At 60.7% G+C, this 21,938-nt stretch overlaps 1 protein-coding gene across 3 annotated transcripts; it reads right to left on the minus strand.

The window, feature by feature from the left end:
* Positions 1–67: 67 nt before the first annotated feature.
* TMEM94 (transmembrane protein 94) lies at positions 68–19,611 on the minus strand. Of its 3 annotated transcripts, none has more exons than XM_029211514.1 (31): positions 19,390–19,608; positions 12,954–13,073; positions 12,491–12,618; positions 12,059–12,195; positions 11,283–11,485; positions 10,776–10,927; positions 10,290–10,392; positions 9,984–10,070; positions 9,608–9,724; positions 9,164–9,220; positions 8,758–8,862; positions 8,465–8,629; positions 8,075–8,284; positions 7,094–7,409; positions 6,470–6,643; positions 5,976–6,078; positions 5,637–5,854; positions 4,783–4,961; positions 4,554–4,692; positions 4,191–4,306; positions 3,967–4,066; positions 3,514–3,622; positions 3,130–3,319; positions 2,809–2,886; positions 2,435–2,520; positions 2,093–2,174; positions 1,671–1,819; positions 1,493–1,587; positions 1,306–1,399; positions 961–1,131; positions 68–783 (listed from the first exon to the last, which is right to left on the minus strand). In XM_029211514.1, exons 1-31 carry the CDS (start codon positions 19,441–19,443, stop codon positions 711–713), a joined length of 4,110 nt encoding a protein of 1,369 aa, XP_029067347.1. In that variant the 5' UTR covers positions 19,444–19,608; the 3' UTR covers positions 68–710. The 3 variants fall into 3 exon arrangements, 2 of the variants coding, with proteins under 2 accessions (XP_029067347.1, XP_029067346.1); XM_029211513.1 differs by having other exon boundaries at positions 4,783–4,964; XR_003791909.1 differs by lacking the exons at positions 68–783; positions 961–1,131; positions 1,306–1,399; positions 1,493–1,587 and having other exon boundaries at positions 2,435–2,555; positions 4,783–4,964; positions 19,390–19,611.
* Between the last annotated feature and the right edge of the window lie 2,327 nt (positions 19,612–21,938).

Below are 21,938 nucleotides of genomic sequence, written 5' to 3' on the forward strand. Positions count from 1 at the left end.
TCTCACAGGATAACTAGGGCCGGGGCTGAAAGGAGCCCTGGGCTGTACCCCAGGACTGGCTTTCTCTGCCAGCTTGAGGGCAGGCACAGGAGAAGGTTCCAGGGCCAGGCGGGGGCTCTGCTGCACCTTCAGATCTGTGTGTGAGGCTCCCGCCCGCAACAGAGGAAGGGAGGGAAAGTACTCGGGGCCAAATCCAGGCCCCTGCCCCAGGAATACAGGATGAGAGGGGCACAGGGAGGATGAACCACCACCCCTGCCTTCAACAGTGGCCTAGAGAGCTGTTCGGACCTCCCACGGCTGCTCTCCCACAAAAGGTGGAAGCTCAGCCCCATGGCTCATAGCTCTGCCTGAAAACCCAAGAGCAGAGGGCGCTGCATTCGGTGACCCTGAAGGGGGGCGGCCCACAGGTGGAGGGGGCTGAGGGCCCCTCTTTTAAGCGCACGAGGTCATACATTCAAGAGTCCAGGGGTGCTCCCCCTGGTGAGGAAGAGCCAGACTGTCCTGACGCCAAGGCCACAGCTCAGCATCTCTTCAGTAATTCCCAGGGGGGCAGGACAACAGCTGGGTCTGACACCGGGAGTTGGGCCTCCAACGCCATAGGGCGCAAGAGCAAACCCTGAAACATTCATGATATCAACTCCCCAGACTCAGAAATGGGTCTGGCTTTAGCCCTAGGATCCAGGGCAACTATGACCACCACGGCCAGTGGCTCAGAAGGGAGAGTTCATGCCCAGCTTAGTTTCAAACTGCAGTTTCTGTCGCTTCTGGTAGCGGACCCGGACCCTGGTAGGGCGGGAGATTAAAGTCCAGGTTAGCGCAGACCTCCAGACCAGGGGACGGGCAGGACACCCGAGGAGGAGGGCGGGACGGCAGTGGGAAGGCAGGGGAACGGTGCCCCTGGAGGTGACGGGCTTAGGGAACACACCCAGGCCCAGAGGGGGCACTTAGCCGGTGGCTCACCGAATCTCGTGCAGCTTCACGATCTCGTTGGTGACCACCACGAGGACCAGGGAGAGGCAGCCCAGGAGCCACGTCAGCAGAGGCACGTCCTCCAGGCCAAAGTGGACGTGGCTGTCCCTGTGTGTCCACAGCTGCAGGTCCACTGCTGTCTGGACCACCTGCCCCAGCAACCTTCAGGAGGTGGCAGCCCTGCATCAGCGGGGTCTCTTGCTTCCTTCCCTGCTTTTCTCAGCAGGAACAGCTTAAGGAGGGCACCCTTCAACCCCTGGCCCAAAGCCCGCCCTCAAATCACAGCCCCGCTGCAGCCACTCCCCTGCTCCCACCCTCCATCCCAGAAAGACTCACACCACGGGCACGGTCACCGCCCACCAGAGGTTTGTCAAGGGGCTCTTTCTCCACAGGGGCTTGGTGCGATGCACGTGGGTGATGGAGATGAAGACTGGAGAAAATGGGGTCAGTGGTGGGTGTCAGACTTCTCACGGCCAGAGGCCTGGTCCCCAGGGTGCCTCACCAGCCCCGGGGAGCCCCTCACCAGTGTGCAGGACGGTCAGGGCGGCGGCGAGCTTCTGAGCCGGCAGCAGCCCGTTGGCGAAGTCGTCAAACCAGGCTGGAGCCATGTCGGCGTGGCTGCCAAAGCAAGGTGTGGGCTCAGCTTTTCCTCTGGGCCCCGGGGAGGGAAACCAGGGCGGGGGTGTCAGGATGGGACCCACCTGGGCAGCATGATGGAGGAGCAGTTGGTGAGGTTACGGACCCGGGAGCTGTCGCAGAAGCTCTGCAGTGTGAAGCCAAAGCAGATGAGGCACGAGCTGATGGTGAGGCTGAACTTGAGCAAGAAGCAGAGCAGGAAGTAGTGCTGGGTCTGCGGGAAGAGGAGGCCCGTCACTGCTGTGGCAGCCGCCCCTCTGGTGCACGGATTCAACGGGGTCCTCAGTCAGTGGGCGGGCCCGGGGGATAAGGAGCAAGGATCTTGCCCAGCTCTGTACCACCCCTCCCCCTTGGTCTGGGGAAGTTCGGATGGAATTCCTCGCCCCCCCCCCCGCCCCAACCCCACTTCCCTCCCCCAAGGCTCAGCCCCCTCCATACTGACATTCCTCAGGAAAAGCCCAGGCTCACAGGGCTCCACGTTGCTTACCTTCTTAGGAATGGACTGAAGGTTTTTCCCCGTTGCCATAGACATGATGGAGCTATGGGGGGGCTTCCCCAGCAAAGAGATGCTGAAAAGCAGGAACTTCAGTGAAGGGTGGTGACTGAGACCCTCTGTCCCCCAATTCTCATGTGGGAAGGACTTCGGGAGTCCTGAGAGTGAGGGCAAGTCTGCTGGGCAGATGGGATAAGACAAGGGAGACAGTGCCCCCGGGCCTCCTGTACCAGAAGTGAGCACTGAGCATGGCTTCCTGAACCTGGGCTCCTGGGGACACGCGGTGACATCCCAACCCTGCCTGCCTGGGCACGGAGGGGCGGCCAGGCCTCTCACCTGAGCAGAGGGTAGCAAAAGCAGGACAGCCACAGGATATCGGTGGTGCTCAGGATTGGCGGCAGCTGGACGAGGCAAGAGAGGAACTGGACCAGGAGAAGCCAGGAAGCACGATGAGATTCTGGCAAAGAGTAAGACACTGGGAGCCCCAGGGCTGACTCGCCCTGTGCCCAGACGGAGACTCACGTCCTGGCTGAGAGGAGACGGCGCTGGAGGGGTCACTATTCTGCCGGCGGGGTCATCTCCAAAAGCCCAGGGGGTTCACAGAGGCTGTGGGGGCCCCCCAGCTGTGCTGCATCCTCCCAGCCTCTCAACCGGCCCTTGAGTGAAGGAGTGAGCAGGGAGGGGCGATGCCCGTGCCGGCCCCACCTCACCTGGATGACCACGAGAGTCAGCTGGCACTGCAGCAGGAAGAGGAAGCACTTGCGAATGCCGTAGGTGGCGTGCCGAGCCTAGGGACCGGGAGGGGCAGGTTGTGGTCTCTCTCAGGCCCCACAGCTGATAAGCTTCAGCCAAGAGCCAGATGCCCCAAACGTTCCCGCTAGGGAGGGGCGGAGGCAAACTCAACCGCCTGGGAGAGCTTCGCCTGGAGGTGAACCACCCTTGGGAGCTCAGGCCGGTCCTGCGTCGCGACTGCCCGCCCCAAGCAGGACCTGCCCCCCTGCTCCCGAGCGCCCCCCACCCCGAGCCCCCACCTGCTCGATGAGCCGGATGACGCTGATGGTCTCCTCCTGGCGGAAGGTCAGGGAGCAGGGCAGGCTGTTGAGCTGCCCCGAGAGCTGCAGAGGAGAAAGGCCGTCCGAGGCCTGGGCCATGCTGGTGCTGGTGGCGTAGCCAAAGGTCTCCCAGGAGCAGCGGGACGGGTACAGGGGATCCAGGGCAATGCTGCTCAGCGTACGGGGGGAAGCATACCCATCAGCTGAAGCGTGCCAAGACCCCGTCTCCCACGGGACTCAGTAAGCACCCGCTCCCTCTTCTCCCCGCCAAGTCCAGGCTCCTTGGTCCCGACCAGGGCAAGATCCGTTGTGGGGTCTCCGGGAGGAAGAGGCTGGCCCCCGGCTCTGGGGTGTCACCCTGACCTGATATCGCTCTGGAGGAAGAGGCAGCTGTTCCGCAGGTTGGCAGAGCTGCCCAGGCAGCAGGTCACCTCCCCATATTCCTGCATGATCTTGATCATCTCACACATGGCTGAGGGGGCAGAGTCGGGGGGCACGAGAGTCAGGCAGGCGAGCCCCACGTGGGGTGCTGGGCAGAGACCCCCAGGACAAAGCAGGAGACAAGGGAAAACAGGCCCCTCTTTGGGACCATCCTGCCCCCAATTTCGTGAACATCGTATGAATGCTGTCACTTCTGACTCCCTAGAACGGGCCACCAAGGCTCCAGCCCGCAAGACCCCCAGCTCCTCCCAGCCCAGGTTCCTCCGCTCCCTGCGTGGGAAACAACATCGCTCCGGAGCCCGCGGGGTGCCCACGCACCGGCAGCGCTCCACACGAGGGCCGGGCTGGCCGAGTAGCCGCCACCATGGTACTCACTCTCGGGGGTGCAGTCGGTGAAGAGGGGCACGAGCAGGGGCACATTGTCGATGTTCTGCAGGTGGGGCCGCACCTGGTGGATGCCCCGGGGCAGCTTGGCCTGCAGAGAGCAGAGATGCCAGTTGCCTCAGGGTCCCTCCTCCCTCACTCCTCTGCCCTGGACAAGCCACGGGCCAACCCCAGGGCTCTGGGGACACAGACACCCCCCCACCACCACATCGTACCCGGTTGCAGTCCTCCAGGAAGCTGGGGAGGTCGCTGTCCGTGGGCTGGAAGCTAATGAGGTCCGAGTGACCCTCCTCCTCCATTAGGAGGAGCCCTTCCGCATCATCTCGGGACACTGTGGGGACAAGAGCCTGTCCCTCACCTTGGGGCCAGACTTCTGGGGGCCTTTCCTCGCCTTGCAGATGACGCAAAACTTCCTGTTTCGAGGTGTCCTCCCCCCCACCCCGTCGACTGCCGTTGCCGCAGGGAGATCAGAGCCATCTTTCAAGGGAGGGATCCATGGAGGCTCTTTCTAGTTGTAGCCCCAAGGAAGGGGAATGACCCACACCCACCTCGTGTCCACACCAAACCTTTGCCCTCACCCTGATTCAGGTCATCGTGCAGGGATCCAGTGTGGCTTGGACTGGAGGGGGGGATCTCAGAGCCGGGCATGTCACCATTGGGCGTGAGGGAGATGTGACAATTCCAGCCCGTCTCCAGGCCCATCTTTTCTGCAAACACCTGCACCGGGAAGATGGCAATGAACAGATGGGCCCAAAGGGTCGCGTGGGGAAAAGGGTCAGTGGGAGCAGTGGGGGGGGGCTCCCCCACCTTGCTTTTGAGCTCATCCTCCAAAGAGAAGTAGACGAAGCGGATGCAGGCGTTGACCAGCCCGTCGATGAGGCGCACGATGTCCAGCCGGGCCTGGTACTGGGAGGACACCATGCCCATGAAGATCTGCCCGCTCAGGGCCTGCATGCAGTCTTCCTTCTCCAGCACCTCCCCGATCCCTTCTTCAGGAGGCACAAGGCACAGAGCCCGGCCAGGACACGGCCCAGGCAGGACACCCAGGAACCGGCAGATCGCAGGAGGCAGCCCGGGGCCACGCATGCAGACGCCATGCCCAAATCAACAAGCGCGTGGGCCCCAGGGGACCACACACGCAGCCACACACATGCACAACCAAGACATCGAGAAGCCAACAGACACAGGGGAAAAGACAAGGAAAGGTGCTCATCAGTCAGGTGACAATCCCTGGTCCAGGGCTAGGGGGCGGGCCCCACCCTCAGCAATGGCTTCGGTTCATGGTCTCTGGGGTCATGAGACCCCAGAAGGCTGTGTGTTTGGCGGAGTGGGGAGGGGTGGGTGGAGCTCTGAGTCCCTCTGCTCCAGCAGGCTTTGTGACCCGGTCCTTTGTCTGACTCAAATAAGGCTAATGCTCTATACACGCTACTGCTTTATAACCTTCAAAGAAAGCACTTTGCTATCTGTCATCCCAGTGGAGCGGCACAATGAACCCGTGAGCAGGGCAGACAAAGCACCTGGTTATAGATGAGAATAAGGGACTCGCCCACGTCACCAGACAGTGAGAGCCACCGCGGTGTTCCAGGTCCTCTGCTACGGTCTGGTCCAGGCCGCTGGAAGCCCTCCCGGCCCCCGGCCCCCAGGCACAGGGCCCACAGTACCGTCTGAGCTCCAGCTGCCGCGGCGGGCACTCAGCTTGATGGGAACGGTGCTGGGCAGCTCGCACGTGGTGAAGATGCTGCTCCGGCCGGGCGCCTGCACCAGCTCGATGCACTTGCCGTTGAGCTGGGACGACAGGGCACAGCTCATGGGCTTGTAGGAGAAGGCAGAGCAGTAACCAGACAGGCAGGCTCGCTGGTAGAAATCCAGCACTTTCTTTCTGCCGGGGAACCGGGGTGGAAGTGAGGTGAGTGGTCCTGGGATGCCCCACCCCTGGGAGCCGGGCAGGCAGACCACCAGAGCTGACTGCTCCTGCCCCTGGCCTCTGCTTCCTTACCTACCTGTCGGAACCCGAAAGAGGGTAAATGTCGGCTCCATCCCAGAAGTCTGTGCAGGCCTCCAAGACCACGTCGGCCGTGCCGTGGGACAGCATCTGTTCTGTGCCTGAGGGCAGTGGCGGGGAGAGGAAGGCCAAGCCATGAATGCCCACACCACCTCACCTCCGGGGACATACTGCCACCCTTGAGAAGGGCACTAAAGGAGCCCCTGGGGGATGGGAACTCCCCAGGCCTCATGGCAGCAAACCTGTAGGCAAGGCCACTGGGTGCATAACGCAGGCTCTAAGCTGCCGGTCCTCCAGACAGTCCCATCATCTGTGGCCACCACCATCCCAGCCCCCGTCCCCGAAGCCAACCTCTGCCACGTTTGAGATCTCGGCAAGAATCTAATGCTCGTCGGCCCAGCGCTCCCTAAATAAGGACACCCTGAAAAGAGCCCCGCCCCACCCAGCTCCTGGGAGGTTTGGCCTGATGCAGGCGGAGCCGGGGAGGCTCACTGGTGGTGGCGTCCTTGGTGAAGAGGCTGATCATGTGGCTGAGCGGGGGCCGCCGCTTGGTGACACAGGAGAGCCTCCCCAGCGAGGTCTCCTTCATGGTCTCGGCACTGGGGAGGCGGTAGAGCGCAAGGTGGTTCCCCTGCTTGAAGAGCTCCTTGGCCCCGGGAGTGAAGCCTGCAGGAGGAGGGATGGCACGGGGCCTCTGGGAGGAAGCCCACCCCCACACACCACCCTCCCTGGCGGGGAGGGAACCCCAGTCAGGCTGGGCGGCTTCCCTCCACGCGTCCATCCCACAGGCAGTTATCTTCCCGGATGAGGAAGCGCCGTCAAGCGGCGGTGCCTGGTTAAAGGGGATGATCAGGGAATTCCCTGGCGGTCCAGTGGCTAGGACTCTGCGTTCTCATGGCTGAGGGCCCAGGTTCAATCCCTGGTCGGGGAACTAAAATCCCACAAGCCTCGTGGCACGGCCCAAAAAAAAAAAAGGGGGTCGATCAGAAGCCCAAAGGGTTGCTGGTGCTCTTGAGCAAGGCCACGCCCGGGCCTGGCATGTTTGGAGCCAGGGGCCCAGCCTCTTGGAAGAGGCCGGCAGCTAGCCCAGCCGCCACCCCTGCGGTGGCCACGTACCAATGAGGCGGGCGAGCTCGCAGAGGCCCCAGGGCACGTGCACGGGCAGCACGGTGCTGTGGCTCTCCTGCAGGGCGATGTTGCACAGGTGGTCTGAGAACCGGCACAGCCGCTCGGTGACGCTGGCGTTGCACAGGTTCAGCAGCACGTTGAGGCCCAGGGGCTTGAGGGAGGTGAGGTGGAGCTGCCAGTTGGAGTCATCGAACTGGATGCAGGAGGGATTCTGCTGGTCCTGGGACAGGCTCAGCATCTCCAGGTGGTAGTCACACACGAAGTCCTCGGCTTCATAGGGCTCGCCCTCCAGCCCGTGCTGGGTCTGGAGGAAACGTGGAGGGGAAGAGGGGCCTCAGGCTGGGAGGGATGCGGCGGGTGCCCCCGAGAGAAGGCACCGCCTCCCAGCAGGGCGTGCTCGTGCTCGCGCTCTCCCATCCCTCTCGAAACCCCTTCCCTGTCCTTCCCGGCTCCTGGCTGCTTCTAGGATCTGTGCCCAACAACACTGTCACCAGCTCAGAGGAGGTTGTCCAGACCAAGCAAGAAACAACGAAGCACCTTTCTCAGCCAGGGGAAACATTTTTAGAAGGAGCCACCGGCTTTCTGTCTTTTGTACTTTTTTTTTTGTTTTTGGCCGAGTGGCATGGAGGATCTTGGCTCGATGGAACCCGCGACTCCTGCAGTGGAAGTGCTGGCACCACTGGACCACCAGGGAAGTCCCGGCTCTCTGTCTCTTGAAGGTTGTGATTAGGAGGAAGGGCCTTGCCCCAACCAATTACCACCATCAGAGAAACATGGAAAATGGGGAAGGGCCTACTTCATGGAAAAGCCGTGGGCGAGGCCTCAGGAGGTCTGAGAACAGAGGCCAAGACGGCTGTGCTTCGGGCTCCATCCGTCCAGGCCGGGCTGCACCCCTGTGGCCCCTTCGGCAGGGGAGGCCAGGACGCCCTGCGGCTGACAAGCGGGCTGCTCTCCGCCCTCTCCCCTCACCTTGCCGGGGTCTTCTTCACCGCCTTCTATGTCCCTGCTGAAGCTCACGCTGGAGCCGGACAGGTGTTCGCTGCGGCCGTGAGCTCTGTGGTGAGAGGAGGGCTCGGGGGCCTTGGGGCCATCGCCTGGCCAGTTGCCGCGCTCCTGCTCATTGGAAAGGTGCAGGGTAGGGTTCAGGGAGCCGGCCAGGAGGGCGTCTCGTTCACGGGGCTGAGGAGAGCAAGGAACACAGGCCTCGGACCGGCGTCCCGACGGCTGCCACAGGCCAGTGAGGCAAGGCTGTTTCGTCCCCTCAGGGTGTCATCTCCGAAGCAGATCCTGAGGCCTGAGCCCTCCTCCCCGCTCCTCGCCTCGCCCTCCCTGAGGCTACCAGCCGGGCCCAGGCCATACCTCCTCCTCCACCTCGGGATGGCAAAAGGAGCGCGTGGACAGGTCATCCGTTAGGTCCTCGTGGCTGCTGTGTGGGGGCTCCACCTTTCCGCTGAAGAACAGCACGGTCTCCGGGCTGGGGTTGGGCCATGACAGGATCCCCTGTTTGTCCACACAGCACAGGACCTGCAGGGAGAGAAGAGGACCGGGAAGGGGCCTTGGAGGTCCCCAAGCCGCCAGGGGCCGCTTAAGTGACCAGACACGGCCAGAGAGCAGCCTGTCGAGGCCAGGTCCTCCCACGGGGCCCCCCTCACCGTGACGGAGCCCAGGCTGTGCAGCAGGCTGGAGCTGTGGCTCAGCGTAGGAGACGTCCCCTGGATCACCCGCAGGAAGTGGCCCCAAATGCAGCGCAGCATCTCCTGAGGGCAGAGACAAAGCCCGCGAGGCCGGCTGGGGCTTGGCCGTATTTCCCTGGAGATGGCCTCTGGGGCCGACAGAGGAAACGGTCCCGGGAGCACCAGGAAGTTGGGTGGAAAAGCCTGTGTCCAGCACGGCAGTGACACATTACCCATGTGGGACGGGTGGACTGAGGGGCTCCAGGAGCCCGTGGGAGGCTCAAAGGCCATAAAGTAGGGGAGTCCCAGGGTTCCAGCAGGGGCCCTAGGGAGCGCGGGCTGGGGGTACGGGGCCTGGAGCAGAATCCATCCTGGGTGAGTGTACCTGAGAGGAGACGGCTTCGGTATAGCTGCTCAGAGTGTCCTCCGAGAACTTGGCCAGCTGTGCGGAGAAGAGGGTGTGAGACTCGGGGAGGAATCTGCCGGCCTCTCACAGGCCTCCGAGCTGGCGGGTGGGGCCTCGTGCCAGCAAGGCTCCCGACGCCTTTGGTGAAGGACTCCCGGGCAGCCCTTGAATCCCCCATCTGCTGACAGCCCGGGTGGACACTCAGCCACCCCCGGGGCCTGGTCTGGAGACCCGTCTGGCTGGAGAGGGCAAAGCCCTTGGAGAGCTGCCCAGGCCCTGCCTGTCGCTGGGCCACGGGGTAGGGGTGGGGCTGGACTTCTGCCCTGTCTGCTGGGGCACAGCCGACTCTTTTCATTCCTGTCTTTGGTTCTTTTTGCACTGTCCCCCGACCCCCACCCGCCCCGATGCCTCGGAACAACCTACCAGGGAGCTGGGGGAAGCCTTGCTCATCTGGGCCAGGACACGGGCTTCTCCACAGGCAGTTGCCAGGACCCAGAGCACAGGGAAGAGCAAGGGGAGGATGGGCAGGACGCCATTCACCTGGGAAGGAGAGAGCCACACAGGCTCCCTGAGATGTGCTGGCGGCCGGACAGAGGGAAGGGCTTCCCCGGCCCTGGGGCCCTCCCCTGAGTAAAAAGGACAGCTAGGGGCAGGAAGGGAGGAAGGGAAGCAGGCGTTCTGAAGCTAAGCCTAAGAGACCCCTGGGCTGCAGAGAGGGAGGGGCAGTCAGGGCACCACGAGGGGACACAGTCTCAGGGGAAAGAGGAAAGCGCCACAGAGAGGAGAGGGCGGTCGTCACCTGCAGCTGGAGGAGGGTGTACTGCCAGGTCGTGACACCAGGGGCATTCAGCACAAAGCGCAGGGCGTTGGTGATGAGGAAGCCAGCCTGTCGGGAACAGGAGAGACGCTGCCTTATCCCCCACAGAGAGGGACCCAGGCTCTAAGGCTCCCCGTCTTCTGCCCACTCACAGCCCTGCCCCCGGCACTGGCCGGCTCACGCTGGGACCCTCTAGTCTTCACTCACACGCTCGCTCGTCCGAGTCTGGCCCCCAGGCTGCCCCACTTCCTGGCCCTCCCCCGCCCTGTGTGGCCCCACCTCGCGCACCAGGACCACGGGCACCGCGCAGTGCAGCATCACTGACTGCACCGTGAACCTCTCGTTGTCCAGAGCGGTGACTGGGCGGGACAGGGCCATGTCCAGGCACCACCTGCAGAAAGAGGGGATACTACACTCGGGCGAGCCCTGCTCGGGGAGAGGCCAGAAGCCCACCCCTTCACCTAGCATCACTGGGTCCTGCAATTCCCTCCTATCCCTTGGCCCCGGCCGAGTGGCCTCCTGGTCACTGTGGCCAGGGGCTCGTGGCAGCCTCTGAAGCTGCCCCCTCGGAGTTCAGACTGAGAGGGGGTCAATCACCCAGTCGAAGAATTCTCACAAGACACTAAAGAGAAGACCTTCCGGAGATGCCTGCGCTACGGGACCTCAGTATGGACAAGGCGCCTTCCTGTCACCGGCCCCACCACGCCCCCTGCTCACAGGAGGCACCGGGCTGAGAAGTCAGGGGACAGGAGGAAGGCAGGGCGGCGCCCTCACCTGATGTTGTCAATCACAGGGGTCTCGAGGACGCGGAAGAGCCGGTGCTGCTGGGGGTTCTGTGGCCCTTTCTTCACTTCTCCCCGGGGGGAGGGGGGCGGAGAGAAAGGTGGAAACAGGTCTCCCGGCTCCAAGACGATGTGCTCATCATCCTGCCAGCGACGAAGGGGAGGAGGTCGAGGGTAATTAATGGGTTCCATGGAAGCCGCTCTTCCTTGACCGTTCTAGCTAAGTGGAGACATCTCATTGGGTTAGGGACCATCAGTTAGCACGGAGTCAGTTAGGGTGGGGCCTGGGGGACTGGATTCCTAGCAGCTTGAGGATCAGACAGAAGAAAGAACAGGACAAGGAGAAAGATGTTCCAGCTTTTCTCCATTCTCCTGGAGCCCTTGCCAAGAAACCCAAGAGCTGGGCTGGAAGCATCAGGATTAAGCCCAGGGACCCTCCCACCATTGCCGGTGGACACTCCCACAGCATTTCCAGGGAAGGAGAAAAGCCTCCAGCTACCTTGATCCCCCTCAGAGAAGCAAACGATTCTTGGCCAGGCCTCAGAGCTATGATGTCTCCTTCTACCAACAGGCTAACTGGCAGGTTGACGAGATGTCCATCTCTGTAGGCCCAGTGTAGGGACCAGGATGGTGCAAAGGGCATGTGAAGGTCTGGGTACATGGCATCTAGCCACTTGATCTCCTTGCCATCCCTGAGGGCATCTGATGAGAATGGAAAGAGGGAAACAGCCTCACCCACCGGATCCACACACCAGCCAGATCCAGCACACAGCTATGAAGCTCTGTCTGCTCTTCTCCCTTCCCCAGACGGCCTGCGTCAACCCACGCCGCTCATTCCAACACTTCCCCTCTACGAGGTCACCTCCCCACCACCCCAGCGCGGGCACTTGCACCTCCTCTGAACACCTGAAGCTCTTATTCTTTGTACCCCGCTTCCATTCAAACACATTTTGCTAACTTTGCTAAGGGCTCTGAGGGGTGTGCTGAGCTTCATGAGGGGTACAAACGTCAAAGATTAAGCCGATTTGGTCCCTGGCTTTGAGGAGCCATTAGCCTTCCTGTCCGCCCCAGGCCACTGCCTGGGTACCCATAGCCGTCCCACGGCTCTCGCTGCACCACTGAGAAGAAAGCAGGGCATCCTTATCCCCTGAACGCTGACCGCAGGCAACGCCAGTGTGCTGGGGCTCCTGGCTGGGGCTCAGGACGGGAGCTCCAGGGCTCTGACACACCCCAGGGCACCTTTTCCCACCTGACTCGCCTGCCCCTTGGCCTCACCTTGGATTTGGTCAATGATCCCTCGGAGTCTCCGTTCTACCTCTCGGCGCTTCAGGCGATCTTGCCGCCCAATGAGGACGAGGTTGAGGAGCAGCAAGAGGAAGAGCGCAGAGGCGTTCACCAGCTCCACCCCGTGGCTGGCAGGGAGAAGAGGGGGCACTGGCGGGGCGCGGGCCCGGGGGTCTACAGCCCAGCCAACCCAGGGCCCCACACTCCCTCCCCAGTCCCTTCTGAAAAGAGGGTCTCCTTCTGGTTCTGACATCAGCCGGCCAAGGGACTGTGGATCCCTACGTGACCCAGGCGCTGACTCTGGGGGCATCTCCCCTCTCCCCGGGATGTCCCAGGTGGGTGTGGAGGCGGGAGGGGGACAAGCCCAGACCCTGCGCTGGGAGAGGTGCGAAGGAGCCCCTCCCAGGGCCTTGGGCCGCGTACCTGCCAGCCGGCTGGCCCCCGTAGCAGCCCAGCAGCAGCAGCACGGCCAGGAGCATGAGCGAGGCGCCGGGCCAGTGGAAACAGGAGCAGCGGTTACTGTGGTGCAGGAAGCTGCTTCTCCACAGCTCCTGAGGAGGGAGGGGCAGGAGGCCAGGGAGTGAGAGGCCCGGGGGCCAAGCGAGGAGGGAGGAGCCAAGATTCTCTGTCCCGCATCCTAGCTGCCTTCCTCCCTCACCCACCCGACTGGAGAGCCCAGGTGGCCACCTCTGTCTTCTCGCTTTGGTCTCGGCTGGGGTCAGGACATCACTCTGAAAGGAACCCCGGCCTCTTTCTGATTTTTAGTGATGCCTCAGTCGGGTCACACCGTCCAGGGTGACAGGGAGAGTCATGGCCCCGAGAATGTGCTTCCCAAGCTTTTCCACCGCCCCAACTAGGCTCTGGACTCCCCATGAGGATGTATCACCTTCCATGTGAGACATTTCTTCCGTTCTTTTAGGTGTCCGTCCAGCACCGCCTCCAGCTGCTCCTTCAGGATGCTGAGGGCCTTCTGGGTGGACAGGCCCAGGGCCAAGGGAGCCTCGCCCTGGAGGGAAGCAGGAGGCACTCAGCATCCCTCAGGAGGCCCTCCCCGCCCACCTCCCCAGAACCTTCCTCCCTTCTCCCAAATCCTCACCCTCCCTCCCTCCACTAGCCCTGACTCCTCAGGGCGTGAGCATGTTCAGATCTCCACCAAATTAAAAGACGTTCAAGTACACAGTGCCCTGCTCCTCAAAGCCAAGTTTAAAACAAAACCCGAGGGCTTCCCTGGTGGCGCAGTGGTTGGGAATCTGCCTGCCAATGCGGGGAGCACGGCTTCGGACCCTGGTCTGGGAGGATCCCACATGCCGCAGAGCAACTAAGCCCGTGCGCCACAACTACTGAGCCTGCGCTCTAGAGCCCGCGAGCCACAACTACTGAGCCCACGGGCCACAGCTACCGAAGCCCGTGTGCCACAACTACTGAAGCCCACGCACCTAGAGCCCGTGCTCTGCAACAAGAGAAGCCACCCAATGAGAAGCCCGTGCACCGCAATGAAGAGTAGCCCCTGCTCGCCGCAACTAGAGAAAAGCCCGCACGCAGCAACAAAGACCCAAGGCAGCCAAAAACAAAAATAAATTAATTAATTAAAAACAAAACAAGGGCTTCCCTGATGGCGCAGTGGTTGAGAATCTGCCTGCCAATGCAGGGGACACGGGTTCGAGCCCTGGTCTGGGAAGATCCCACGTGCCGTGGAGCAACTAGGCCCGAGAGCCACAACTACTGAGCCTGCACGTCTGGAGCTTGTGCTCCACAACAAGAGAGGCCGCGACAGTGAGAGGCCCATGCACCGCGATGAAGAGTGGATCCCGCTTGCTGCAACTAGAGAAAGCCCACACACAGAAACGAAGACCCGGGCTTCCCTGGTGGTGCAGCGGTTAGGAACTCGCCTGCCAATGCAGGGGACATGGATTCGAGCCCTGGTCCGGGAAGATCCCACATGCTGCGGAGCAACTAAGCCTGCAAGCCACAACTACTGAAGCCTGCACGCCTTAGAGCCCGTGCTCCACAACAGGAGAGGCCACCGCAATGAGAAGCCCGTGCACTGCAACAGAGACCCAATGCAGCCAAAAGTAAATAATTAATTAATTAATTAAAAAAAAAAAAAGCAACAAGAAGAGAGAGTCTGGTCTTATAAAAAATTTAAAATAAAAGAAACGAAGACCCAACACAGCCAAAAATAAATAAATAAATAAAATAAAAACCAAAAAAAAAAACCCAAAAAACAAAACCAGAAACAAACCTTTCTTTACTCAGTGTCTTCTAACTCACCTTTCACTCAACTCCCAACCCACCACCAACAGCATCCCCCAGCCCCACTCAGACCGTGCTCACCACTGAGCTCCCGACTTATTGCACTGGGGCCATCTTTTCGGATTTCCCGGGCCAGAAAATATGTATTGTTTAGGTGGGCAGAAGAGAACTAACCTGGAGATTCTGGCTTCACGTTGTTCCTAGTAAAAAACATTAAGGAAAAACCCCACCGACTTCTGTTACCACCATTTCATAAAAGGGAGGCTACTGTAACCCTACAACATTGGGAAGGACACAGTCTCAGAAAAAGAGACAGCTGCTGCCAGGAGAGGACCTGCACTGACCGCACCGCACTCTCATCTCACCGCGGGTGGGTGGAACGTGGCATGGACAGGGGTGGTTCCCAGCACTTTGTCCTATGTGACCCCATGGCCTGACCTCTCCCATTGAGACCCCTTGTTCCTGGGCTTCTCTCCTGTTTTGTCCTGTCCGTCTACCCCAGTCCATCCTACGACATCTTCTCCACAACTTTATGTGCGTTTCCAGGGCAACCTCAGCCACATGGATTCATCTGCCACCAATAAGCTTACAACTGCTAAATTTCACCTCTAGCCTGACCGCTACCCCGAATTCTGACCCGTTCCCTAAACTGCCGCACAGCTGTCTCATGGGTACCTATGAGTTGACACGTCCAAACCCCCGAAATTACCACCTGGCCCTCCCCGCCCGAGCCAGCACCCCTCCTACAGTTACCATCACCCAGGCACCCCAGCCCCTCCCCGCAACCTCTGCCTCCCCCTCCCACCTCCCAGTCCCCACCTTTTCCAAACCAACCGCTGCACCCCAGCCAGTGAGCGCATGTCTGATGAACTGACCCTGTTTACCTTTAAAATCTAGCCCAGACTCCTGAGCGTGGTCTGGGATCTGCCAGCTTCTCCAGCCTCCTTTCCTGCCATTCCTGTCACATGCCGGACTCCCCCAGCTCATGTGTCAGCACCTTTATGGATTTTCCTAGCCAAGAACACACTCCCTGCCCCAGACAACTCTTACTTCTCCTTCGAGACTCAGCTCAAACACCACCCGCTCTGAGAAATCTTCCCAAAACCCAGGGCTGCACATACAGGGGGAGGTTTGTATTCCAAAGGCAGCCCGGGCAACCTCGCTCACAGGCGGCATCATGGAGGACTGTCAGTATAGATTTGCCTGTCTGGCTCTCCCACCAGACTGCCAATGCCTTGAAAAGGGTACTAAATTCTTCCATCTCCACACCCCTCCACCAACCACTAAGACAGTACCTATCACAGGGCAGCAGCTCAGTGAATGCTTGCTGACTGATTGAATGAAGGAATGAACGCCCATGTAGTTTCACTGGTCCCAATGACACCTTCGTCAGGGTTGTCAACCCAGGATCTGTAGCAGAAACACCTGGAGCTTTTACAAACGTGGCTGTCCAGGCCCCACCCAGACCTAGTGAATCAAAACTTCTGGAGGTGAGGCCCAGCCCAGATTGGATCTGATGCACAGATCCCCAGTTGGGGGTCCTGGAAAAAGAAGGCCCCCAGGAAAGGCAGGGCCAGGGGGAGGAGTGAGTGTTTCTCAGGGGCCACCTGAAGAGCACCAATGTGGGCTTCCTCCAGGGAAAGTTCCTGAGCAAGAGGCACAAAGGCCTGGACCTGGGGCACCAAGAAAGGGACTGGGCTTATCTACTGAGTCCTGGCCAAGGGTCACTGAGCCAGCGATGCTCTGGCTGCCTGGGCTCATGCCCTACCCTCTTCCCTCCTATCCCCGGGGTCCTGCCCCGGCTTTGCCCACCAACGTTCTGGATTTCCTCCTCCCTGCCAGTCTCCACGTCCACCCACCCCCTTGGCAGGCTTGACCCTCGCCAGACACACATCTCCACGACTAGGAGTTGATGGACTGGGGGCCATATCCCCTGGCTGCAGACCTGGCACGGTGGGAGGCCCCTGAGTGGAGACCCCATGATGGCCTGTCGCCAGCTCCCTCGGCCTGAGGAATGAGGACGGGCTTCAGAGCGGGCCCGGCCCAAAGACCTCCCAGAGCCCTAGCCTAAATCTCACCTAATCCCTGCTCTCCAAGCTGGCTTTGGGGGATTATGAGGATGAGAGCTGCTGCATCTCCGAGGGGATAACTGGTTATTTCAGCTCAGGAAGACATGGCCCTCCGGGCAGGGAGCCGACACCCCGCAAGGGCAAACACTGTACTGCAAAGCACCCACCTCCCCTGGCAGGGGTCCGGGGGCCTCCCTGAGAGGCCGTGGTCCAGGGCAAAGGAGTGTCAGGCAAGGCCTGCAGCTCTGCCTCCTCGGCTCCTGGCATGAGGGAAGAAAGCCTCCAGGGGCGGGAAGGAGGAAGAGAAAAGCAAAGCGGGACCACAGGCCTTCTCATGTCCAAGGCAGGATGCCTGCCCCTCTCAGCCCAAGAAGGCCCAAGAAAAATAGCGTTTGGGAGGCCCAGCCTCCCCTCCCCTTTCCCCTTCCTCCCTCAGGCTCAACCTGCCGAGCTCCCTCCCTCCCCGCAGTGGGATGTGCAGGTTCCCAGGGTGGACTTGCCTAGGCCAGGTCTCCAGAAATGATAAAGTGAGCAAACCTCCTGCGGGCGGGGAAGGGCTGGTCCGCAGAGGTGGAAAGGCTGCACGCCAAAGGGCGGAAGAAAGGAAGAGCTGACAAATCCCACGGGGCTGCACAATCACCCGGGAAGCTGCTCGGTCTGGAATGAGCGCCAGGCTCAGGAAGGCAGGGAAAGGCTAAGGGGAGCAGCCAGAGAGCCCGGGCGGCGGGCTCCCTCCAGCCAGGCCTTTAGACCGAGGACACTCAGGAACCGCCCTCTGCTTGCCCTGTGGCTGCCCTGCACCTGCTGCCTTATTTCCGGCACTCCCAAACCCCCTGGGCAACCCCACCCAGCAACTGTTTCTGCTCCTTCTCTTCCTCCAGGGTCTGAGAACCTGTCCCGTGCTCCTCTCCAGGTGTGGGAGGAGGGGCCAGAGGGCGGCAGATGCTCCCGGGGCAGGGCCGGCAGAGGCGGGAGGGGCCCTGCAGAGCTGAGGGCGTGCATCTGCCCCCGCACGTTGTGTCTGGCTTGGAGCACCAACTCCAGACTGTAGATTAAAGACAGCACAACAGAGGCAAAATAAGCCATTCTGTAATTATACGCCTCCTGAAGAAAGTGCCTGCCCGCACAGTGCCCCGGGGCCAGGACACAGCCCTCAAGGCCAGCCAACCCTCCACGCCCCAACCCCACTTCCCACTTATCCAACTGCCGTGGCCGCCCGCTGAGGCCTGATGGCAACTCTTCACTCAGTCTCCGGCAGGAGGGTCCCGGGTATGGGTAAAATCGCTGTTTCTCTCATTACCCCATGGCTTTTCCCCGACGCGGTATGAGAACTGAAGCTGAGGAAATTGGTGAGAGACGTTCATGCTTTCCAAAGGAAATTCAGAAAGGGCTCATGCGTGAGCTAGGTGGCCTTTCTCAAAGCATAGAGATAGGCTGGCACCCAGCGTGCCCGGGCACCCATGGCAGGGCGGGCGGGGTGGGGGGGCGGTCTGTGCAAGGACGGGGATGGTGTGAGAAATAAGAACGCCTGTCATACACGTGCCATCTGAGGTCTGCTCTTCTTGCCTAGCAGGGCCAAGAAGGGTGAGGAAAATCTGCCCCAGACTTAAGTACCCAAAGGCAGGAAGCAATTTTTCCTACTTCCCAGATGCACAGAAACTCCCACTCCCCAGCCCCAGGCACCTCCAGGAGATTCCTGGGGCCAAGGAGCCAAGGTTAAGCAAGGCCTCTACACCAGAGGGGAGGCGTGGCCCTGCTTCTCCCCTGACACTGAAGCTTTTCGGGTAGAAGCAACCCCATCCCACTGTTTTAAGTGCTCAACCTCAACTGAACCCAACAGAGGAACTCGAGGCCATAGGAGGTGTAGGCTCAGGAGAGGCTGCCAGCACGCACCCATCGCGCCCCGCTTCATCGTTAAAGGGGGACACGGGCGGGGCCTGGGGGCTGGAGGAGCAGCAGGTGGTGACAAAATTCTATCTGCTAAATCAGAACTGCAAGGAATCTGCTACCGAACAGAACCAGCTCCCCAGGGCCCAAAGCTAAGCATCTGGGTCCGTCTAATGAGGCTTTAAGAGCCAACACGCCTGGGCTGTTTCCCAGGTGGCCCAGAACCAGAAGCCCCCAGCCCCCAGTCCCTGTCCTTTCGGGACTCCCCTGAGGTTCCCTCAGCACAGCAACTGTTTTCCTTCCCATCCTACCTGTTTCGGGAGAAAGTGGAATCTAGGTCCCCTAGGCTCAGGTAGGCAGACTGTGAATTGGCCTTGGCCTTTGGCCTTGGCAACAGCAGATAACCACTAATTAGAACCAGCTGGCCCCTTCGCCAGGTTTCCCCACGGTCACAGCCTCCTTGGCCGGTGCAGGTGAGCGGGGACCCACAGCTGGACTCCACGAGGTCTGAGCCAGTGAAGCAGAGATTTGGCCACTATCCACCAGGGTCTATTATAGGCGTCACCATAAATCTCTTCCGAGTTTGGCCAGACACAAATCGACTCTGTCTACAGACAAGCAGCTCAAAGCCTCAAGCAGAGGCACCTCCTCCTCTTCCTCACTCTTCCCAGCTCATGCTGACCTGGGCACTTTCGCCTGTCTTCTTTCTCACCTCCTGCAGCCAAGACCTAGGAAGAAATCACCCCAGCCCCGTTGGCTCCCGCCTCAGTGACTCATGTGGTCCGGCGAGAAAAGCCTCCTTAATGGCCCCGAGGAGGGGTGGCATCCAAGCCTTGTGCCTGGAGACCCAGGTCCCAGCACACCTTGACAGGATGCCCCACGGGGAAACTTGGGCTCTGGTCCCGCTCTGGGTGACTCAGGAGCCTGGCAGGCAGCTACACACACGGGCTTTCTGGCTCCCATCCCCAGCCTCCTTCCACGGTCCTCGCTACCTCGTAATCCAAGCCGCCTCCGGCCCAGCTTCCATCTTCAACCGTTAACCCAAAGCCTCCGACACAAAGCGGGGAAGCGGGCGTGTGGAACGGGGGCATCAAGCCCAGCTGGCATACTCACTTTGTTGCCTTTGCCCTGGTGGGCAATCCATAGCTCTGCCCGTTTAAAGAGCATGGGGTAGAGCCTGAGCCACAGCGAGTCAGCCACAGAACTGCCAACACTGCTCTCGGAGAGGAAGAGAAGGAGACAGAGAAAGACAGAGAGGGAAAGAGCGAAGAAAGAGAAGAGAGAAGAGAGCTGGAGCGCGTGTGAGCGAGGAGCGGGGCGGCAGCGGAGCGGAGCTTCAATCTGCTGATTAATTTAGCCTGTTTCCAGTCACGCTGCAGATTTAGGGAGGGAGGAGGAGGAGACCGGCTGCCGGTACAGGAGGGAAGGACGGAAGGAGGGAGAGGCTGCGCAGAGGGAGGGAGGAGGGAAGGGGCTGAGAGGAGAAAGTTGGTAGGGGCTCTGCCAGCTGTCCAAGGGCTGGGCCCGTTCATCAGAGGAGGCGCCGGAGGGTAAGCAGAGGGCGACGTGCCTCCCAGGGGTTCGGATGCGCCCACCCCCCACCCCCACCGGAGGAGAGGCTGTGCAGGAAGTGGCTGCCGTCGGCCCGGAGCCCCCAGGGCACCCGCCAGCATCGAGGAGTACTTGGCCTCTCCCCCCGGACTCCCTTTCCTGGGCAAGGTGAGGAGCCCCACTTGGGGGAGCCCCCCAGATCCCTTAGAGACTCCAGCATGGAGTCACGCCAACAACAGCTCTCTCCACAGTCAGAGCTGCGGGAGGCAGGGGGGCTGCTTATTAATAGCAGCACATCCTACGTGGAGGGGGAAGGACCGGCAATTGAGAAAACTGGAGCAGTGACTTCTCGGAGGGCAGAGCAGGGGGCTGGGAAGTGAGAGGGCAGAGGAAGCCAGTGGAAGAGGGAAGAGCCAGCTGAAAGGAAGGGCTCTTCCAACACCTAGGACCCAACATCTTCCCACCAGGTGGGAAGGGGGCTCCAAGAGCCGCTAATCAAGGCGAGTGCAGAGCTCAGCCAGGAGCCGATACCGCCCAGCCGCATCCAGACACACCTGCCCAGGTGCTGCTGGGACCAGGACACTGCCTGCAGACGCCGGGCCTCATCCCAGGAAGAAAGAGGAGGCTGGTGACCTGGGCTCCCATCTCCTCCCGGGGCTTCAAGCAGAGCCTGGGCATCACTCTGCGACCCCGGCTTTGACATACGGGAAGCTGTCAGAACAGATCCCCCTGGGTGATGTTGGGGCAGGAAACTTCTCTGGCTCCATCCAGGCCACCCTGAGGATGGGGCTGGAAAACCTTGAGGGAGAGGAAATGGCCTAACAGGTCCAGTAACCGGAGCACGGGCTGGAGCCTGAGACCATTTCTCCAGGGCCCTGTTTCCTAGACGACACCATCTCATCGGCAGGGAAGGGAAGAGACAGCCTCAGCCGGGAAGGGAAGAGAGAGCCTCTACCGAGTTCCAGCCGGCCTCTCCCCTCCCCCTTCTCCATCACAGCTCCCTGTGGGCGCGGGTGCACTGCTTGCACGTGCGCGCACACGCACACACACACACACACACACACACACACACACACACACACCGCCAAACCCTGAGCTGAATGGGAACAGGAAAGGAGGGGTCCAGGCAGTCCAGAGGTTAAGGGCAGGAAGTCTCCGTGAGGCCAGGGAAGGAGGGGTCGGCTTCCGAGACAGGCACTCTGAGGACAGCTGCCACCTGTGTAGTCGGGCTGCAGACTCAGCAAACTGCCGAGGAGACTCCTGTCCCTTGCTCCCAGGTCACACTCCCCTTTAGCTTTCTACCAAGGCACTGCTCTGGGGGAACCACACCCAAGCAAACACTCTCCCTCCTGTGCAACAGGCCCTAGAAGAACAGCTCATAGGGTCGAACCCAGGTATTCCGCAGCACCCCCCAACACAGCCCTCTGGCATCTGGCCCCCCTCTGACACTACCCACTTCAGCAAGTGAAAAGGGAAGCTCTGCATCTGGGGAGAAACCCAGACCATCACTGCCACGGCACATCCACCATGGGCTGGAGGACGGGAGAGGAGGGTCTGCAGGGGACACTGAGGACAGGTAGGTCACAAAGAGAAGGGGGGCAAGGTGCAAAGGATCAACCAGCAACAGCCAAACTGATCCTGGGCTGTAGCCAGGTGACGAAAGGCCACCTTACCATCAACTCCCAGCACGCCAGCTTGCCCACTCCTATGTCTCCAAGAAGGCTTCCACTGTTGGAGGCCCCAGGGATGCACTTTAGAAGCCCATATTTACACAACTCGCAAGGTACCTCAGGTAGAGACACCGTCAGATCTGTTACTTAGCTGCTTGTCCTATTAATTCCTCAACTAGACAGTAAGCCTCTCCAAGCCAGAGGCCATCCCCCAGGGCCTAGGGTTCTACCACCTGAAGGAAGCATTCCATAAACATGGCTGACGATGGTGGTAATGGTGCTTTCTAGGTCAGGAAAGCATCTATCCAGAAAGAAAAAGAAGAGGATGAAGAAAAACTCTCCCCGACAAATGCCCCTGAGAGATATCCAGCCTGGGTTCACAAGTGTTCTTCCTCGGGCTTGAGAGAGAAGCCAGCTGCTGGACCACAGAACTTTGTTTCC

Source organism: Monodon monoceros, unplaced genomic scaffold (assembly GCF_005190385.1).
Source record: "Monodon monoceros isolate NGI ecotype Baffin Bay Population unplaced genomic scaffold, NGI_Narwhal_1 Super_Scaffold_9, whole genome shotgun sequence".
NCBI lineage: Eukaryota > Metazoa > Chordata > Mammalia > Artiodactyla > Monodontidae > Monodon > Monodon monoceros.